Genomic DNA, 20,450 nt, shown 5'->3' on the forward strand with positions numbered 1-20,450 from the left:
GAGAACCAGTAGAGCGAGTTGTGCCAGCCAGAGGATGAATGAGATGGGAGATCTTTGTGCAGTGTTGTCCGACTGGATCTGGAGAGTATTTTTGAAGCAACTCCTATGCCACTGCTCTATTGAGGAAGAGAGGAGAGAAGTCAGGCCCCCCTCCCTGCTTCCCCTGTATTTGCTCTGTAGGACATACCCTCCCCCCCCCCCCCCCCCCCTTCCTTTTTGGGAAAAATGGCACATCTTGTGGCGCTAACAATATGGTAATTCATAGACATGCATGGTTTGTGAACTTGCAAGGGCGCTCTGGCAATGCGCTTTTTCACAGGTGCTTCTGGAGTAGTGGAGCAATTAAAGGACAACCCAGGTGACGTGATAGACGTGTATGTACAGTGCCAAGCACACAAATAATTAGGTTGTGTTCCTGTTTTTTCTTTCTCTGCCTAAAAGAGTTAAAAAATCAGGTATGGAAGTGAGTTTCTGTCCAGGTCGGACTGGGTCACAGTGTAGCATAACCCTCACCGATTAGTAATTACAGCCATAAAATACTTTACTGTCAGTAAATGGCTGAGAGAGCAGGAAAGGGATAAAAATGGTCAATAATTTATAGATTTGAGCTCTAGCATACTTCAATGAAGGTGTCATTGAGTAGAGACAAACCGTATAAACTTAAAAACTAGATTTAAAATAAAACTGGTATGTCTAAAGTAATTTTTAGGAGGGGGGTGGATACAATTGTTTTTCTCATCAGTTTTTCACCTCGGATGTCCTTTAAAGCCTGTGGAATGGATGGGACATACAGGAGAAATTTGAAAAATTTGAATATCGTGCAAAAGTCCATATATTTCACTAAATCAACTTAGAGTCTGAAGCGAGAATAAATCTCGCTTCAGAGCTTATATTCAGCAGGGGCATGTGTGCCCCTGCTAAAACGCCGCTATCCCGCGGCTGAACAGGGGGTCCCTTACCTCCCAAATCCCCTCCGTGGTGCCCGGGAATCTTTGCCTGGTGAGGCAGGGCTAATGGCCACAGCCCTGCCTCACACGCGTCTGTCAGACGCGTATCTCCGCCTCTCTCCCGCCCCTCTCAGTCTTCCTTCACTGAGAGGGGCGGGAGAGAGGCGGCGATGCGCCGCTGCAGCCGTTAGCCCTGCCTCCAGCAGCAGCAAAATCTACAACCAAGTTGGTCGTAGATTTTCCAAGGGGGGGATTTGGGGGGTAAGGGACCCCTTCTTAGCCGTGGGATATAAGCTCTGAAGCAAGATTTATTCTCGCTTCAGAGTCTGTTTTTAAAAGGTGAAACTAATACAGGTATATGAAATAGGAACCCTTTGCAGGTGTTTTGGATTAGTTAGCTGATAAGAGTGACATTTTGAGCCTAGAATATTGAACATTTTCACAATATTCTAATGAGCTGAGATTTGTGTGCTCATTAGCTGTAAACTGTAATCGGCATTATAGCAAAGGCTTGAAATATGTCACTTTGCATGTAATGAGTCTTTCATATTTTAGATTTACCATTTTAGTTGAATTAGTTAACTTTTGCACGATATTCTAATTTTTTTTTTTAGCTTCATCTGTAGGCCAGTACGTTCTTGCAAGAGCACCTCTACCATTTTAGCTCGAACTCTATTTTCCACGTGTATCTGTTAAGCGAATGCTGTGGTCATGAGACGGATAAGGGCCTGTACACACTGCTGCGCTTGCGCTGCATTTTTAAATCGAAAGCCTTCATGAGAATAGAAAAAAGTGCATCGCACCCGTGTGTACAGGTTTTCACAATTTTCATGATTTTTCAAAAGACCTTACTATAAAACACATGCGATTTGAAAAGCGCAGCACAAGCATAGTGGTGTGTACAGGGCCTTAAGTAAGGTGCATACACACATCAGACTATAGTCTTTGGAAAATGAAAGATCACAGAACAATCTTACCACCCTTCATGTAGTATGAGAGCCATACCTTCACAGTCTTTTCTATGGAGCTGAACTCCCCATCAGATAGAAATCTTTGCAAGATGCTGCACACACAGATGCTGTACAGACACAAAAGATCAGTATCTGCAAAAGATCTGTTCCTGCCAAAAATCCATTCCTGCAAATTGCAATGATGGTCTATGAGATCTGCAGATCATCATACACACATGATTTAACTGACATTCATCTGCAGATCAGATCCACCAGGATGGATTTTCAGATCTGCAGATGACTGCTTGATCTGCAGATGAATGTCAGTTAAATCATGTGTGTATGATGATCTGCAGATCTCATAGACTATCATTGCAATTTGCATGAATGGATTTTTGGCAGGAACAGATCTTTTGCAGATACTGATCTTTTGTGTCTGTACAGCATCTGTGTGTGCAGCATCTTGCAAAGATTTCTATCTGATGGGGAGTTCAGCTCCATAGAAAAGACTGTGAAGGTTTGGCTCTCATACTACATGAAGGGTGGTAAGATTGTTCTGTGATCTTTCATTTTCCAAAGACTATAGTCTGATGTGTGTATGCACCCTTAAGTCACATTTCCCTGCCAATTATTTTTACCTTTCCCAATGTTACATTAGCGATTCCTAATAAAGATGTTTTCTTTTTAGCGGTTGCAATCCAAAGTTTTAAAACTAGTCGATATATCTTATGGGGGAGAGAATGGCTTTAACCAAGCAATTGAACTGTCCACAGAAGTTCTTTCAAATGTGAAATTCATCCAGGAGAAGAAGCTAATAGGTAAGTGTGGTAACTAATTGATTAACTAAAAATCCTAAAATTAAAGGACACCATTAGGGCTCGTTCACACTGAACATTTGCAGGTTTTATTTGTTAAAGGGAACTTTAACTGTGAAAAAAAAACAGGTGTTACTTACCTGCGGCATCTACCAGCCCCCTGCAGCCATCCTGTGCCCTCGCAGTCACTCATTGCTCCTCTGGTTCCCTGCTGCTAGCTAGTTTCGTTTTTGCCAACTGGGAGTTGGCCGGCCGCCATGCGTATGTTTTTACGCATCCCTGCTGGTGCAGGAAGCTATTGCAGACATCAACAAGTACATTTTTACGTGTTACGGGTGTAATGCGTAAAATTTTACACATTACACCCATAACGCGTAAAAATGTACCTGTTGTCTGCAATAGCTTCCTTAAAGGGAAGGTCCAAGCAAAAAAATGAGTTTTACTTACCTGGGGCTTCTACCAGCCCCATGCAGCCATCCTGTGCCCTCGTAGTCACTCACTGCTGCTCCAGTCCCCCGCTGGCAGCTTTCTGACCTCGGAGGTCAAAGCCGAATTGCGTACATTTTTACACATTCCCGCTAGTGCAGGAACATTAACGCATACATTTTTACGCGTTAGTGGTGCAACGCGTACAGTTTTGTTCCTGCACTAGCTGGAATGCGTAAAAATGTACGCAATGTGGCCCTGACCTCCGAGGTCAGAAAGCTGCCAGCGGGGGACTGGAGCAGCAGTGAGTGACTACAAGGGCACAGGATGGCTACATGGGGCTGGTAGAAGCCCCAGGTAAGTAAAACTCATTTTTTTTTTTTTTTGCTTGAACCTTCCCTTTAAGGTTCCCTTTAAGCGCATGGTTTTAGAAATTGCCCTTAAAGGGAAGGTCCAAGCAAAAAAAAAAAAATGAGATTCACTTACCTGGGGCTTCTACCAGCCCCATGTAGCCATCCTGTGCCCTTGTAGTCACTCACTGCTGCTCCAGTCCCCCGCTGGCAGCTTTCTGACCTCGGAGGTCAGGGCCACATTGCATACATTTTTACGCATTCCAGCTAGTGCAGGAACAAAAATGTACGCGTTTCACCACTAACGCGTAAAAATGTATGTGTTAATGTTCCTGCACTAGCGGGAATGTGTAAAAATGTACGCAATTCGGCCCTGACCTCCGAGGTCAGAAAGCTGCCAGCAGGGGACTGGAGCAGCAGTGAGTGACTACGAGGGCACAGAATGGCTGCATGGGGCTGGTAGAAGCCCCAGGTAAGTGAATCTCATTTTTTTTTTTTTTGCTTGGACCTTCCCTTTAAAGCGCTTGTCATTTCCTATGACGGTGTTCACATGTAAGCGTTTCGATTTCTTTGAAATCGCAGACAATGTATGTACCATTTTCTGAGCGCTTTGGCTCAATGGAAGGTATAGGGAAATCACTAAGTGCTTTGTCTAGCGATTACCTGAGCGCTTTTTTGAATAAATACATTGCATTTATTCCTTTCCAAGTGAAAGAGTTCATTTCCTGACTGACATCAGGAAGTGAAAAAACGAACCACTTAGAAAAGCACTTTTCTAAGTGCAAAGCGCAGGGAAAAGCGCTTAAAAAAAACTATCAATCGCTCAGCGTTTGCGACAGCGCTGGTGATTTAGAATGTGAACAAGGCCTTAAACTCACTGCGTTTGGTTTTGCATAATAGGGATGGTCCATGATTAGCAACAATGCGTATAAAATTGTCACTTGAAAATGGTCCAGTCGAACTCTGCCTTGGGTGGGATTCAGTCAATCCAGTTACATACATCTACCTAATCGTGTGTGTGTGTCTGTGTGTGTGTGTCTGTGTGTGTGTGTCTGTCTGTGTGTGTCTGTCTGTGTGTGTGTGTCTGTGTGTGTGTGTCTGTGTGTGTGTGTCTGTGTGTGTGTGTCTGTGTGTGTGTGTCTGTGTGTGCGTTTTTTTTCCAGTTCAAAAATGTTTGGTTGGCTGAAAGAAGAAAAACCTTTTGATGCACCACGACGGATTCCTAAGTATTGCAACATTCAAGTCCCAAGTCTTATCATAATACAGCCACTTGCCTACACTAATTGCTGATCCAGTCACATGATCAGTTTCCCCATGTTTCTTTCAAGTGATGCCATTTAGGAGGAATGTTGTTAAAGGGAACCTTTGAGAAGGATATAATGTAAAAAAAATTTTTTTTTTAAAGCAAAGAAGAAATGCTGGGTTTCAGTCCGCTTTCTGAAACCACAAACATTCAGAACTAAATCAGCCACTACATTATAATACATGTCTGCGTAAACTAGAAACCCCTTTTGACTACCATCACAAGTCTTCTCCAGGGCTGTGGTGTTAGTCGAGGAGTCGGAGCAATTTTGGGTACCTGGAGTTTGTCTGTTTTTATAAACGGAGTCAGATGATTTTTGCTCAGACTCCACAGCCCTGGTCATCTCCCTCTATTTCCTTCCTTGCATCTATTTGTTACACCCCACCCTCCTCGTCCTGAATATTGTGTTTGTGGATATTTTGCTATATCTATATTTTTCTTTAAAACACTGCATTTGTTTCCAGGGAGATACTTTGACGAGATCAGTCAGGACACGGGCAAGTACTGTTTTGGCGTTGAAGACACACTAAAAGCATTGGAAATGGGAGCTGTAGAAATCCTAATAGTTTACGAGAACTTGGACATCATGAGATACGTCTTGAGATGTAATGGTTCTGAAGGTCAGTTGTCCGAATCTTCTACAATGTCCATAAAGAAACCATTTATGGTATCGTTCTGCAGTTTTAAATATGATCTCTTTTGTTCCCCCTTTTAGAAGACAAAGTTCTCTATTTAACACCAGAGCAAGAAAAAGATAAATCGCACTTCACTGACAAAGAGGTTTGTAATGTGTTCTTTTTTTGTTTTTTTAATTTACCGTAGCTCACCCATTTTATTTGCTGTTAGTTTCTGTTCTTGATAAAACAGTTAACCTTTTTAATAGACCTACCCAAGTTAATTTGTCAGCTTGGGGCAGGGCTGCTGCAGTCGGCTATACTCGGACTGCCTCTCCCAGCCTAATCCATAGTGGTGCAGGGTATGCTTCATATTTACCCGATTCAGACCCAGAATTTGCTCTCCCCTTCCACCACCAGCATCGTCTCTCACCTCCTTCCACCATTGAGAAATGCTGTAAGGGCTGGTTCACACTGGCAATCGCCTAGCGATTTTGTGACTTTTTTTTTTCTAGTGCTTTAGGGGCGATTTTGTGTCCGGTTAAAAAGGTGTTTTGGGTTTTTTTTTTTGTTTTATAGAGATTTCAGAGTGTAACGATCACCCAGTGATTGGTGGGTAGTAGTTTTCATTTGGGAAAGCGCTTAAATCGCTGCACTAAAAAAAAAAGTGATTATATACTTATAGATATAAAATTTATATGGCGCTGGTAAGTAACTCTACACAAGCTACGTGTTGCAGAGGGATACCTTCAACCCTCTCTCAATGTAATACCACAAAATATAATGTTATCACAACTAGGGCCCTTTAAATCAGCAGCACTCTACTTGCCAACTAACTATAATAAGTTTGTTAGGAATCACTCTTATCAATGCACAGAAGGGATCCAATTTGTGTTTAAACTTGTGAATAGATAATTCTTATGTTTATAGATAACACAATCCACATTTATTATGCAGAAGCGCTCATATCTGTGCACGAAGGGGATCCAATTTAAATTGTCCCGTTTTTCAATGAGGAAAATTACAAACCGATCCTACTTATGTCTGAGTGACAGGGTTCAGGTCTCTTATATAGGAGCTCTGTTAGTAATCACTTAGTTCCCAGCGAAATGGGAACTATGCATAGGTGAAACAATCTAATCAACAGCAAAATGCGCACTATATCACTTTAATGAAAAGCCTTTGAGGAAATTTGCATAGAGGCGGAGATTACCCACAAGGAGTTTATATCACACTGGACTGATGGACACTCCCATAACCAAAATCTGAAGAGGACCGACTTTAATCGGTCGAAACGCGTTAAGGTTAATTTGTTTTACCATTACGATCAGTTAAGGGCAAGGATCTGGCTGACCTACAGCGTGCAGCAGCCGTTCTGAATAACAAAGATCCAATACCCTGCAGTGGTGACGTCACCCAACTAGCGCACACCGGTACCAGCTGGGCGAAAATAGTACAGCGAGGGGACTCTGTGGACAACCAGAGCAGCCCCGCCTGAACACCGCCGACAGTGGAAGGCAGCGCGGAGATCGTAGAGGCTAAGCACTCGCATCAGAGCGGTTTTCAGAAAACAATCCGTTGTGAGTGCAGCTGGCTATGAGAGACTGACATATGAGAATTAAACATACAAGGAATCGTTGTACTGGATACTAAGTGATTACTAACAGAGCTCCTATATAAGAGACCTGAACCCTGTCACTCTGAGACATAAGTAGGATCTGTTATTTTCCTCAATGAAAACGGGACAATTTAAATCGGATCCCCTTCGTGCACAGATATGAGCGCTTCTGCATAATGTGGATTGTGTTATCTATAAACATAAGAATTATCTATTCGCAAGTTTAACCTTTTCGGGACCATGTGCATGAGATCCTACGCCGCACTTGTGGCTGTTCTAGCCTGATGCGGCGTAGGATCTACGCCGGCCCGCAATTTCCGCTCCCGACGCGATCGTGCGCACCCGGAGGGGGAGATTAAGCTGTCATATGACAGCCGACATCTCCCCCGAGTGATCAGCAGCCATCGCGTATGGCTGCTGATCACACGATCACTACGATCGCCGTCGGATCGTAGTGATCTGTTTGACAGCTGCGGCGGCAGGGGGGGAAAGAAGAGGATCCACTCACCTCCCTGCCGTTCCAGCGACGATCGGCGCCCCCCTCCGCTCTGGCCGGCATCTCCGCTTCATCTGACGTCAGCGCCGGGTCCCGGCTTGATGACGTCATCAAGCCGCGACCCGGAACTGCTCGTCAGACAGAACGGAGATGCCGGCCGGAGAAGAGGGTCCCGTGCGGCTCATCGCTGGAGCCTGGAAGGTAAGTGAAGGCTGCTGGCAGAAGGGGGGGCCCAGGCCACCAAGGAGGGACACAATGCCAGGCAGCCACACACGGGATCCGGCCGCCTGACCCCCCCAAACGTGCGCACCCCCTTCCCGCGCAAAATGCCTGGTCCTTAAGGGGGGGTAGGTGGCCGGTCCCGAAAAGGTTAAAGGAGTTGGCAATATTTACTAAAATAAACGCTTTCGACCGGGGGCGTCCTCCAGCCCCAAGCTCCCAGGACCTCCCCTCACCGCAGCTCTGCCCGCAGCCATTTGCCGGAGCTCCAACCTGGTCCCCGGCGATGACGTCAGAGCGACCTGGAGGTCGCTCTGTGCTGCGCCTGCAAGATCGGCGCTGTCAATCACCGCCACGTGGGCCGGAGCGCGCAGGCGCAGAACTACTGCGCCTGTGCAGTCCGCTCCGGCCCACGTGGCGGTGATTGACAGCGCCGATGGCGCAGTACAGAGCGACCTCCAGGTCGCTCTGACGCCATCGCCGGGGACCGGGTCGGAGCTCCAGCAAACTGCTGCGGGCAGAGCTGCGGCGAGGGAGGTCCTGGGAGCTTGGGGCTGGAGGACGCCCCCGGTAAGTAGCGTTTATTTTATTAAATATTGCCTGACAAATTGAATCCCTTCTGTGCATTGATATGAGTGATTCCTAACGAACTTATTATAGTTAGTTGGAAATTAGAGTGCTGCTGATTTAAAGGGCCCTAGAGCAATATTGAGTGGTTGTGGTGTGTATGAGTGTGGATTGTGGATGATTGGAATTTTATACATTATATTTTATTAAGATTCTATAGAATACAGAATTGGAGCGATTTGTGATTACATTATATTTTGTGATTATATACTTATAATGGAGGCGCTATTGCTTCAAAAACACTGCATGCACATTGTTTGCGATTCCTAAAATCACAAATTGCTTAAATGAGAACAGCTCCATTAAAATACGTTGCTGTAGCACTTTTCCAGCAATTTTTGCCTGATCTGTAGCGATCCGAAATGCTGCCGAAATCGCTAGAAGAGTGCCCAGTGTGAACTAGCTCTAATACTTGACATCCTTTGGGGCCTTAAGGTGGCCATACACTTATAGATTTGCAGCAAATTCGACCATCAATCAGATTTCTGTCAGGTGCCTGTCAAGTCGAATTTGACAGGAATCTATCTGATGTGTGCCACACACTAGGAACAGATTTCCAATAGATTTCAGAATTAATCTATTGGAAATCGATCTAAATGCATTATTGGACCATTAGATCCAATGCAGCTCTATGGGCCATCTATCTGCTACCAGCAGCAGATCGACCTAGATTTTCCATCAGATCAAATTGATCGAAATCGGCAACAAATTGATTTTGAAAGAAACGATTTCTGATCGATCCAATTGATGGCTGAAATCATCCAGTGTATGCGCCCTTTTTAGTCACATGTCATATCATGTAATCAAGACTTGGAGGATGATGCTGTTACAGCACTGCTTGGTGGTGGAATAGGAGATCCTGTGTCTGGATCAGGTAACTTATAAAGCGCACCCTGCACCACTCTGCAGTGGGGAGGCAAAAAAATAACTGGCGCTGCAGCACAAAAATAGGCTATTAAAAATTAGCATTTTTTTTTTCAATTAAAAAGTTACATAATTGCGTCAGTATGGAGCAGCCTCTGGTTGCTACAGAGCAGCCATTGTGCTGAACAGCATTGCACCACTGAACGGGCCTTACTTTCATTGCTCTGCAACAGAACTTGACTGTTGCGTTTGTAATTTAATTACTTTGTCTTTCAGACTGGACAAGAACATGAACTGATAGAGAGTATGCCTCTGTTAGAATGGTTTGCTAATAACTACAAAAAATTTGGAGCAACACTGGAGATTGTTACAGACAAGTCACAAGAAGGATCCCAATTTGTGAAAGGATTTGGTGGTATTGGAGGTAAATACAGATTAGACTCCTGCTGAATGCTAAATTTTATCAATTTGTTCTTCCTTTATTTGATACAGAAATGGTCTGTTATAACATTATTCACTACATGCCACACTCAACGTTAGAGGGCCAGCCGCCATGCAAAATGGCTGCCAGTGAACTGCATTAAGAAAGATTATACAGCACAAATGCAGCCTTGAAGGACACCGGAACTGAGGGATATGAAGGCTGCCTTATTTTCTCCTTTTATACAATACCAATTGCCTGGCTTTCCTGCTGCCTTAAAATAAAACCTGTACTATCTGAATATCACACACACACTTTTTTTTCCCACCTTGCTGCTTCCATGGCTTTTGTGAACATTGTCATTTCCAGGCGGTGAGCTTCCAATCAAATCAATGTTCAGCTTCTGGAATTAGTGCTGGCAAGCAGTAACTTTTCCTCATGTTATTTTATTTGAGCTCTGCTGGCGTTCACATAAAGCAAACCTGAGCCGAAGCTCAGGTGAAAAATCGTATAAACCTAAGGAGTGTAGACCTGTAGAGGATCTTCCAGGAGTTTCCAACCCGGTCTTCTGCCGCTGATTGGGTTCGTGCTTCTCTTCTGGCGTGATTGAAGGGGAGCATGGCACTGATCAGATTTCCAACAAGCCCTTGTCAGAAATCTTTGGGGGGCCCATTGAGCAGCAACAAAGGACCTGAGGATGGTATGGGAAGCTTTCACAGGATCCAGAGGCTTCCCTCTCCTTAGGTTAGCATGTGATTTTTGGGTACTCTTTAATGTCTGGTAATATCACCTGAAATTCTGACCCACCCATACACTATGGGGCAGTATTTTTGGGTATTATTGGCATTTCCAATCAGTATTCAGTATAGGCTTGTCCAATCAATATTAAATCGATATTTTATTGAATTGCTCAAGGTTTTGGTAGATTTTTGTTGGAATCAATGTCTGTATAGACAACGTGTGAACCCCTTTATCTACTCCCCCAGTGTCTCAATCCAACTACCTTCTAGATCAGGGATGTCAAACCAGTCCTTCGAGGGCTGAGGTCATCACACACTTTTGACACAGCTCAAATTGATGGGTCTGAATCAGGAAAGGTGTGGTCCATCAGGTAGAACACATTCCTCTTTCTCAGTCCATCCTAAACACTGGCATGGATCTTGCCCTCCAGGCCTGGAGTTTGACACCGGTGCTCTAGGTTGTAATTCACATCATATTATTTCACAGCATCAGAACTTTTCTTACCAAAGCCTCATTTTTAGCTGCACGGAAACTAAGCTCCCCATCAAAAAACTTCCCGGGCATTTTTCCCCTGATGCTGTGCTAAGCATGATGGGATTTCTGATCTCGTTGCTTAGCAACTGGGAGGAGTGATCTGGACACAGGATAGTTGGAACTGTCTCATACTCCCTGTCACCTCCTTTTCAACCAAAAAGATGGCTGCCCTCATGAAATCACAAACATTGCCTGTTCTTTTAAAACAGGGTCTGTGAGAGATTATATTACCTACCTATTTTAATTAACCTAATGTAACTTAATGACAGTATGTTTGTTTAGGCTGATCTTCCTCTTTAAGGACGGAAGCAATTTTCCTCTGTCATTAATTCACTAACAGCTTTATCACTACGTATAACACCTAAATGATCTATGCTATCTTGTTTTGTTGTTGCCGCAAATTAGGATTTTTTGGTGTTTATACTCTATTTCAGTAATTACTTTATTTTCTATGCATTTTATAGTGAAAGACAAGAAATGCACAATTTCTCCAATTCCATCCCCTATAGTTTTAAAATAAACAATTCTGCTATGGATAAAACGCACACATTTTATTTGCTCATTTGTACCGGCTATCACAGCATTTTAAATTATGTTCCTAGTACAATGTATGGTGACAATATATTTACAAATATTTTTTTTTTCTGTTTCTACCCTATCAACAGTTACAAGCCTTTATTTTCCTAAATAACAGTAGTATACGCTCACTATGTACATATTTAAAAAAAACAAAACACAGGCCTGGTGCACACCAGAGGAGTTTTTCTGAGCGTTTTGAGTTTTTAAATCTGCTGCTAATGTTATCCTATGTGTCTGTGCACACTGGAGCAATGAGGTTTTGTAAAAAAAAACCCATAGCATTACATTGGGAAGAGCTTTTGAAACCTCTAAAAGCTCTTCCCAATGTAATGCTATGGTTTTTTTTTTACAAAACCTCATTGCTCCAGTGTGCACAGACACATAGGATAACATTAGCAGCATATTTAAAAACTGGTGTGCACCTGGTCTCAGACCGTAAAGTAACTATGTATTTTTTGTAAACTCTTTTTTTTTTTTTTTTTTTTTCATGTTTGGTTGCTAGGGGGAAGGGGGAGTTAATAGTTTTAAAAAATACAGTGGGATGTGAAAGTTTGGGCAGCCTTGTTAATCGTCATGATTTTCCTATATAACTCGTTGGTGGTTACAGTAAAAAAAAGTCAGTTAAATATATAGGAGACTCAGTGATATTTGAGAAGTGAAATTAAGTTTATTGGATTTACAGAAATTGTGCAATAATTGTTCAAACAAAATGCAGGTGCATGCATTTGGGCACCACAAAAAAATGAAATCAATATTTAGTAGAGCCCCCTTTTGCAGAAATTAGCCTCAAAACGCTTCCTGTAGGTTCCAATGAGTCTGGATTCTGATTGAAGGTATTTGGGCCATTCCGCTTTACAAAACATCTATAATTTAGGTTTGATGGCTTCAGAGTATGGACAGATCTCTTTAACTCGGGTGTCGCTGAGTTTACCAAGCCAATTTGAGTTCCAATAATTAGTTCTAAAGGTTTTGGAATCCATACATTTAGGCACTGTTGTCATTATATTAACTGTCCTAATTTTATATTAACAATTATTGCACACTTTCTGTAAATCCAAAAACCTTCATTTCACTTCTCAAATATCACTGTGTGTCTCCTACCTATATGATATATTTAACTGACATTTTGTATCCTAACCAACGATTTATACAGGAAAATTGACTATTAACAAGGTTGCCCAAACTTTTGCAACCCAATGTACTAAATGTATGTATTTTTACCTTTCCGCCACTAGATGGCGCTGTAGACTTTCCTGGAAGCTATCAGTGTATGTGCACCTTCCAATACATCCGTCCAGATTGCCACTAAGCAGCTCCTGCTGGACGGATTTATCCATCCAGATATTAAGAACAAGTTGAATGATTTGTTTGGTGTACCTTTTGAAAACAAAGGAATATACAGTGCAAACATACAATTTTTTTCTTTAAAAAAACAAACGTTTCCTAAGTAGGGGTGATCAATGGAATGCAAATAATTCTGCGTTCGTGCAGTACTGTGTACATTTTGTACGCAAATTCATTTCTTATGCAGCTTGAAAAATTGACCAATCAAGTCCCAGCAATGTTTAAATTGATTGGTCTATTTACAAGCCGTATACATTTGCATACAGAATTTACATAATTCTACCTGAACTCTGAATTATTTGCACTTCATTGATCATTCCTAAATTTAAGATGCATTAACCCAAGTTATTGAAGTTTAGTAACAAGGTAACTTAAGTATTTATTTTTTAACTTTCAGGTATCTTGCGATACAGAGTTGATTTTCAAGGAATGGAATACCAAGGAGGAGATGATGAATTTTTTGACCTTGATGACTACTAGGTAGTCGACACGGGTCCGGCAGAATGTGCCTAACCCTCCAGCATCCAACCCAAGAAGAAATTTCATTGGAGAAAGACATATATGTCCCTGCCTTAGAATTCGAACATTTCCAGTACTTTGTCTAGAAGCATTGGATATGAAAATGACTTTTTTTTTTTCCTCCCTCTTTGTTCTGTTTTGTCATAATGTAGAGTGAATGCTTCTGCAAGGTTCATTCATGCCACCCGGACATGTCTGGCAAAAATCAATTTTTACTTAAAAAAAAAATCGATTGGTCTTGTATTTTATTTTTTTATCTTTATACACAGGCAAATAAGTTGCTTCAGATATCCATGCAAGTTAACACGATGCTTACTTTTTTCTTTTTCTTTTTTTTTTATTTTACATAATGGAGAAAGCCTGTTAATTCAATTTGTTTGTACCTTCAGAGTAAATGAGACTAGTACACGGTATAAATGTAAAAAAAAACAGTATAGCAGAACTTACAAAGCATATTGTAATCTATTTGTGCTACTTTAATTGCAGGGGATAGGCGAATACTATTCCTTTACCTCTTGGAATAAAATGAACATGAAATGATGTAATATGCCCTGAATGCAAAATCAACGAAACATATCTTTGCATGATACTGTGCAATATAAATGGAGACTTCAGTTCGCAGCGCAGCATTTGCTAACGCCCCCCCCACCCCTCCGACACCCGCAAAACAGATTGATGCAAACTGTACAATCTGTACAGAGCATGGAAAGTATGTGGTATCTGCCTTTCACAGCCACAGCAATTCATAACAATGGGAAGTTAACCTAAAGTTAACTTAAACTCCTGACATAAGGTTTGAACTGGATTCTCAGTTTAATTTTATTCATGTATTTTATTAAGTCATTTTTGTGACTAATTATTCCTTAGGTTTTTTTTTTCCCTGAAGTCTGTAACATCGGTCATTTTGCATGATTAATTTTAAACTTCATAATATGCTTCCATGCTCAGCTGTCACAAACGTGAGTGCGCAAGTTTTCTCGTACTTAGTCCTTTGCAATGACTTGACGTCCGATTTTTACTTTCAGCCTTAAAACGTTGCAGAATCGCGAAGATGCATTTACACTCCTGTTGGGACGGCTCTTCCCTCTAATACTTTATCTTTGGAAGCATGTGGTAAAATCAGACTGGCTTTTTTTAATGCAGCATAGATAAGTTGTCATGTGATCACCAAGGCTAGTGTGTACAACAAGGTGTATCTGCCTTGCTTGCCACAGAATTACGTCAGGATCTCGAGAGGCTTTGTTTATGGAACATGTGTACAATTCTAATGTGTCTTTGAAAAGTAAAAGGGCACAACTCATTACACTTTTTTTGGGGGGGGGGGCTGATAGACACATCTGACTGGTGTACATATTGCTGTTAATAGTTCTATTGAACTCTTGAGAGGCCTGCACTCATACGACGCATTCATAGACTCCAAAGAAGGCCAAATGGAATATTTCCTATATTTTTTTTGTTTTGGGTATGCATTGATGCCACTACATACAGGTTTGTTTTTTTTTTTTTTTCATTGAATAGAAGTCTGTCCCCTCTTATGCTGCATTCCTCGAGCATTAAAGTGAACCTGATGCAAACCTCGTGACAGATACCCAAGAGGAGGAAAGCTTCTGGACCCTCACATCCTCTTCCAGACCACAGCTGCTACATGGGACGCTCCTGAAGATCGTGACCGCGCTCTCAGGAGTGACTCTGGCTTACTGTGCAGACACTGCATATGCGCACAGCTACTGTGTGCCTGGTCATGAAGAGGAGAGCGATAGCAATCAGAAAAAGCTTGTCTGATTTTTCGGTGGTCTGTGAGCGGCAACAGTGGTCCAGAGGATAGTGTGGGAAAGCTTCTACAGGATCCAGAGTCTTCCTTCCAGGTATTTGTTTTTTGACCCAAGGTTCATCTCTGGTACACTTTTAAGCATTGCACACCACAAAAGTGCTCTAGTGGAGAGTTGGAAGCACTCATGGGAACAATCTACTCTGGCATATTTCGTAAATGCCTTCGTGCATTGTGGTGATGTTTTTGTCAGCGTTTAGTAACCTTTGTCAAGCTGCGTACTCCCGATGGAGAAGAAACAAATGTAATATGCAGCACAACAGTATATAATAAAAGCCTCCCTGTCTCTTAATATGGCATTTCCGGGAAAGCCCGATTCCTGGAACAAAGGCTCGTCATTTCCTGAACACACTGGCCACTGCATGCCATCCCGCATTCCACCCATAGTTGATGAAATAATTTGATTGGCTGATGGTGAAGTATGAGCCTGTGCAGTGGGGCATACAGGGGTCAGTGTGTGGTTGGAACTGATAGTTTGATGGTGGAATTCTCGGATGGAAACACAACGGGTAACTACTTCACATTTATGCTTTTCTAACTTTGTCAGCTATTGGGTTTCTTTGCTGGGTAAATGCCTTTTTAAGACCAGGTCTACAGTACTTATTTTGTACTTCCAAAAAATGCTTCTAATGTAAGTACTTCTGAGCCTTTCATTAATTGCAGAACTGACAAATGGTATGATCCCGTTGTGTATGGGTTTATTGTAGATGCTTATAGGATAATCAATTTAAACTTGCATTGATTTGAAAAGATGTTAAATTTATTCCACACAATTCTGTACTATTCAACACGTTAGCCTTTTTTTCTTTTTTGCTATATTTGGAAATGATGCCAAATTTTTTTGTATTTCCTTAATGTTATCTTTACAGTGGCACATCATATACATACATGTACAAATAAAATGGGGTACAATTCTTAACCTTATCCTCAAAATGAGTGTTCCCAAGCAGTAATAACTTGGTGTTGTGATGTACAGAAATGGAGAAAAGTATTAAACCATATTTAAGAATATTTGTTGTATGCTGTTATTTCCACTCTCATACTGACTCTTGTCTTAATGCACTGTAGTTTGTAGAAACTGTTTGCAGAACTGGTTGTTTTTAACGGTCATGCAACTTTTTGGGGAACTCGGCAATAAGTTCCAAAAGAAAATCCTGCCGAACTTGTAGTCATCTGTCTCGAAGATATTTTTGTAATTTGCATGTTTTAATTGTCTTGTATTGGTACCAATTTTTGGTTGATTTTTATTCAAGGTGGACATACATTGGACCTTGGATACCAACTTTTAAGTACACACGAGATAAGTATTTGGAAAATGAAAGATCACAGACCATGTAGTATGAGAGTATACCTGCACAGTCTATTCTATTGAGCTGAGTACACCATCAGATAAATTCCTTAGTTTGCAAAGATTTTTATCTGTCACATGGGTTTGTCAGTGAAAAGCTGATCTTTCTAATGCTGGATACACACCATGAGTTTCCGCGTCAAATGCGTCCGTCGATACGCTTCAATTTGATTATTTCTGAGCATTTCCGAACGAATTTCGATTATTTTTAAGTCGATTGCCATGTAAAGTGTGGCAAATCGACCTAACGATCAATCGAAGCTTGAATCGGACATGTCAGAAATCGAATCGATACGTATCGACGGACGCATCGAATGCGGAAACGCATGGTGTGTATCAAGCATAAAGATGCTGTATATGTTACGGCCAGCACCCGAAGTCTGGCCACTTTAGGTTCTGGCCAGTCAAAACTAGAGTGGCCATCTCGCTGCGGCCAATGTGAGAAATGAATTACATTACCGCATTTCCCCACAGCATGAATGAATTAGATTCCTGGCGGCAATGTGAGAAATTAACTCTGCTCTGGCTCCTCCCCTGCCCACCTCCAATTCAGCTCTAGCAGCCGGGGACAGGCACATTCCCCCAGTCGTTCGTCGCGGGAAGGATGCAGACATTGCTTCTGCCAGCACCCGCTCCGCAGGAACGAAAAGTAAGATTCCCTGCTGCGAAGGAACGATGCAGGGGAATGCGTTTGTCCCCCGGCTGCCAGAGCTGAATTAATTTCTCACATTGGCTGCACTGAGATGGCCACTTTGCATTTTGACCGGCCAGAACCTAAAGACTTCAGGTTCTGGCCATAACTTATACATGCAAAAGATAAATTCCTGCAAAATTCACACACAGGCCTCAATTCACTAAGCAGTTTAGACTAGTCTACATATGGTTTTTAGTCTACACCAAACCATCAGTAGACTAAAAACCATGTGTAATGTTTTATACCTTGTCTAAAACATTCAGTAATTACACAATTCACAAAGGCAAACTAGTAACCACGCCCACTTTTTCTGACCGATTAGACCAGCTGATTTTGGTGGGTAATCTGTGAGGTGTTTTAGATATGAAGATGGAACCTTTTTAAACGAATTATGCATCAGTAGACTAGTCTAAACTGATTAGTGAATTGAGGCCATTGTCTATATCTGGAGATCTCATACACGCACTGTTTTAAGGTGGCCACTAATCATCCAATCTTTTTCATCCAATGTTACCATATCTATGTGATATAAGGGTAAACTGAGTGAATATATGGAATGGATATTTTACGCAGTTCCCTTTATATTACATAGAAATGGTAAGATTGGATGATTAGTGGCCACCATAACAGTCATCTGAAGATCTATTGTGGTGGATCTGATCTGTAATAAGGGGACAGATGTCCTGTACTTTCCAGGTAAATGGGTATAGAGGGTTGAGTTTAACCCTATACTGATTTATTTAATAGAAATATAAAATGTATTCGGGTAAAAACCTTTGTTTTCCATCTGTCACTTCTTTCTTCTTTTACTTCTTCTACCATCTCATTTAACTCTTCTGGCTTGGCACTCAGTTTGTGATCTGGACTGGAACACCTTCTTTTGCAGATAGCTTTCCTTCATGATGTGTTCAGGATAAAAGGAAGAGATTATTGAATGAACTGGCAGGAACATAGAAATCTTGCACTAGAGCGTGGCCTGTGTGTTGTTTACAATGTAAACATTTGGCATTGCAATTTATGTAGTGTCTAATAAAGAGACACTTCATCCATTGTTATACCAAATATGTCACTGCCAGTAGATGGGCAGACACTTCCGAAATGGTTAGTAGGCTGTATGCACCCTCTGGCTCTTACTGTTAAACTTCTCTCTGCAAACCCATCTGCCAACCAGCAATAATAAATGCCAATATTGCACTTATTTGAACTAGATGCATGTGATGTTAATTTATGCATTTGGTGGCAATAAATATGCATGATTGTGTTGGATTTCTACATTCATGCCTGTTCATTGTATTAAAGTTAACCTGGAATTATTCTAGCAAAAGGATTTGTACTTGCCTTCCTCCAGTCCCCTGCATTCCGTCAGCTCCCTTGGTGTTCTTCTGGTTCCCTCCAATCTGCTCTAAGGTCTGAGACCCAGCCAGGTGCTGGGCAACTTTGCATGTGCGGTCTAGGCATCGCATACCCACCAATCGTGCTCCAATTGCTGGGAGCATTCTGCGCAAGCACAGGTAAAGTCTACACAAACTGTATGCACCTGGAGGGTAGTTGGGGTGTATGCGTGGCTGGGACCACATAATCCACACATGACAGTGGCACGACAAAGGGGACGGACAGGACATCAAGGAAGCAGATGGGGAATGTAAGATGCCACAGGTATGTAGAAATCCTTTTGTTAGTTTTCTCAGGTACACTTTAAAGAAACACCTACTATGTGTGAAATATGAAAAGGGGTAAATTTCTTCACACCAGGTACTGTATTTGTTACTGTACAAATTAAAAATGTAACAACCTTTTGTGGCCAACAGAGGGCATCAGATATTAATTTAAAAACAATTGTAGAAAGTTCCCAACCTACTTGAAGTGGAATTGACTGAAGTAAATCAAAGTAAAGCTCCCTGCATGTGATTCTAATTTTGAATCGGTTTTTTTACATTCGCTTCCTGATTTTTAATTTACGTGTGTGCAGGGAGCCTAAAGGAGATCAAAACATGAGTATGTACAGTATTGTGCAAAAGTGAGTATACCTCATTTTTGTAAATCTTTTATCTCTTCATGGAACTAATTCCAAACATCTTTTACAAATAACTGCAAAGTGGGGTGTGTAATTATTCAGCCCCCTTTGGTTTGAGTATCCATAGACATTGCCTGATGAGTGCTAATGACTAGAGTGCAACTGTGTGTAATCTACTGTCAGTACAAATACAGCTGCTCTGTGATGGCCTCAGAGAATATTGGGAGCAACAACACCATGAAGTCCAAATAACACACAAAACAGGTCAGGGATAAAGTTATTGAGAAATTTAAAGCAGGCTTAGGCTACAGAAAGATTTACAAAGCCTTGAAACATCCCACGGAGCACTGTTTAAGTGATCATTCAGAAATGTAAGGCGTATGGCACAACTGTAAACCTACCAGGACAAGGCTGTCCAGCTAAACTCACAGGCCGAACAAGGAAAGCACTGATCAGAAATTCAGGCAAGAGGCCCCATGGTGACTCTGGACGAGTTGCAGAGATCTACAGCCCAGGTGGGGGAATCTGTCCACAGGACAACTATTAGACGTGCACTGCACAAAGTTGGCCTTTATGGAAGAGTGGCAAGAAGATTGCCATTGTTAACCGAAAAGCATAAGAAGTCTTGTTTGCAACAAGCCATGTGGGGGACACAGCAAACGTGGAAGAAAGTGCTCTGGTCAGATGAGACCAAAATGGAGCTTTTTCGCCAAAATGCAAAACGCTATGTGTGGCAGAAAACTAACACTGCACATCACTCTGAACACACCATCCCCACTGTCAAATATGGTGGTGGCAGCATCATGCTCTAGGGGGTTCTCTTCAGCAGGGACAGGGAAGCTGGTCAGAGTTGATGGGAAGATGGATGGAGCCAAATACAGGGCAATCTTGGAAGAACACCTCTTGGAGTCTGCAGAAGACTTGACTGGGGCGGAGGTTCACCTTCCAGCAGGACAATGACCCTAAACATAAAGCCAGGGCAACAATGGAATGGTTTAAAACAAAACATATTCATGTGTTAGAATGGCCCAGTCAAAGTCCAGATCTAAATCCAATCAAGAATCTGTGACAAGATCTGAAAACTGCTGTTCAAACACTGTCCATCTAATCTGACTGAGCTGGAGCTGTTTTGCAAAGAAGAATGGGCAAGGATTTCAATCTAGATGTGCAAAGCTGGTAGAGACATACCCTAAAAGACT

The 20,450-nt window shown here is 42.0% G+C and overlaps 1 protein-coding gene across 1 annotated transcript in view; it reads left to right on the forward strand.

The window, feature by feature from the left end:
- The window catches only part of ETF1 (eukaryotic translation termination factor 1), a 47,984-nt gene extending 31,778 nt beyond the window's left edge, over positions 1-16,206 (forward strand). The window contains exons 7-11 of the mRNA XM_068277925.1: positions 2,586-2,715; positions 5,256-5,411; positions 5,507-5,571; positions 9,506-9,653; positions 13,246-16,206. Of these exons, the coding sequence (XP_068134026.1) occupies positions 2,586-2,715; positions 5,256-5,411; positions 5,507-5,571; positions 9,506-9,653; positions 13,246-13,328 (582 nt within the window). The 3' untranslated portion in view covers positions 13,329-16,206. The remainder of the gene's footprint in view (positions 1-2,585; positions 2,716-5,255; positions 5,412-5,506; positions 5,572-9,505; positions 9,654-13,245) is intronic.
- The last annotated feature ends 4,244 nt before the right edge of the window (positions 16,207-20,450 follow it).

Source organism: Hyperolius riggenbachi, chromosome 3 (genome assembly GCF_040937935.1).
Source record: "Hyperolius riggenbachi isolate aHypRig1 chromosome 3, aHypRig1.pri, whole genome shotgun sequence".
Taxonomy (NCBI): domain Eukaryota; kingdom Metazoa; phylum Chordata; class Amphibia; order Anura; family Hyperoliidae; genus Hyperolius; species Hyperolius riggenbachi.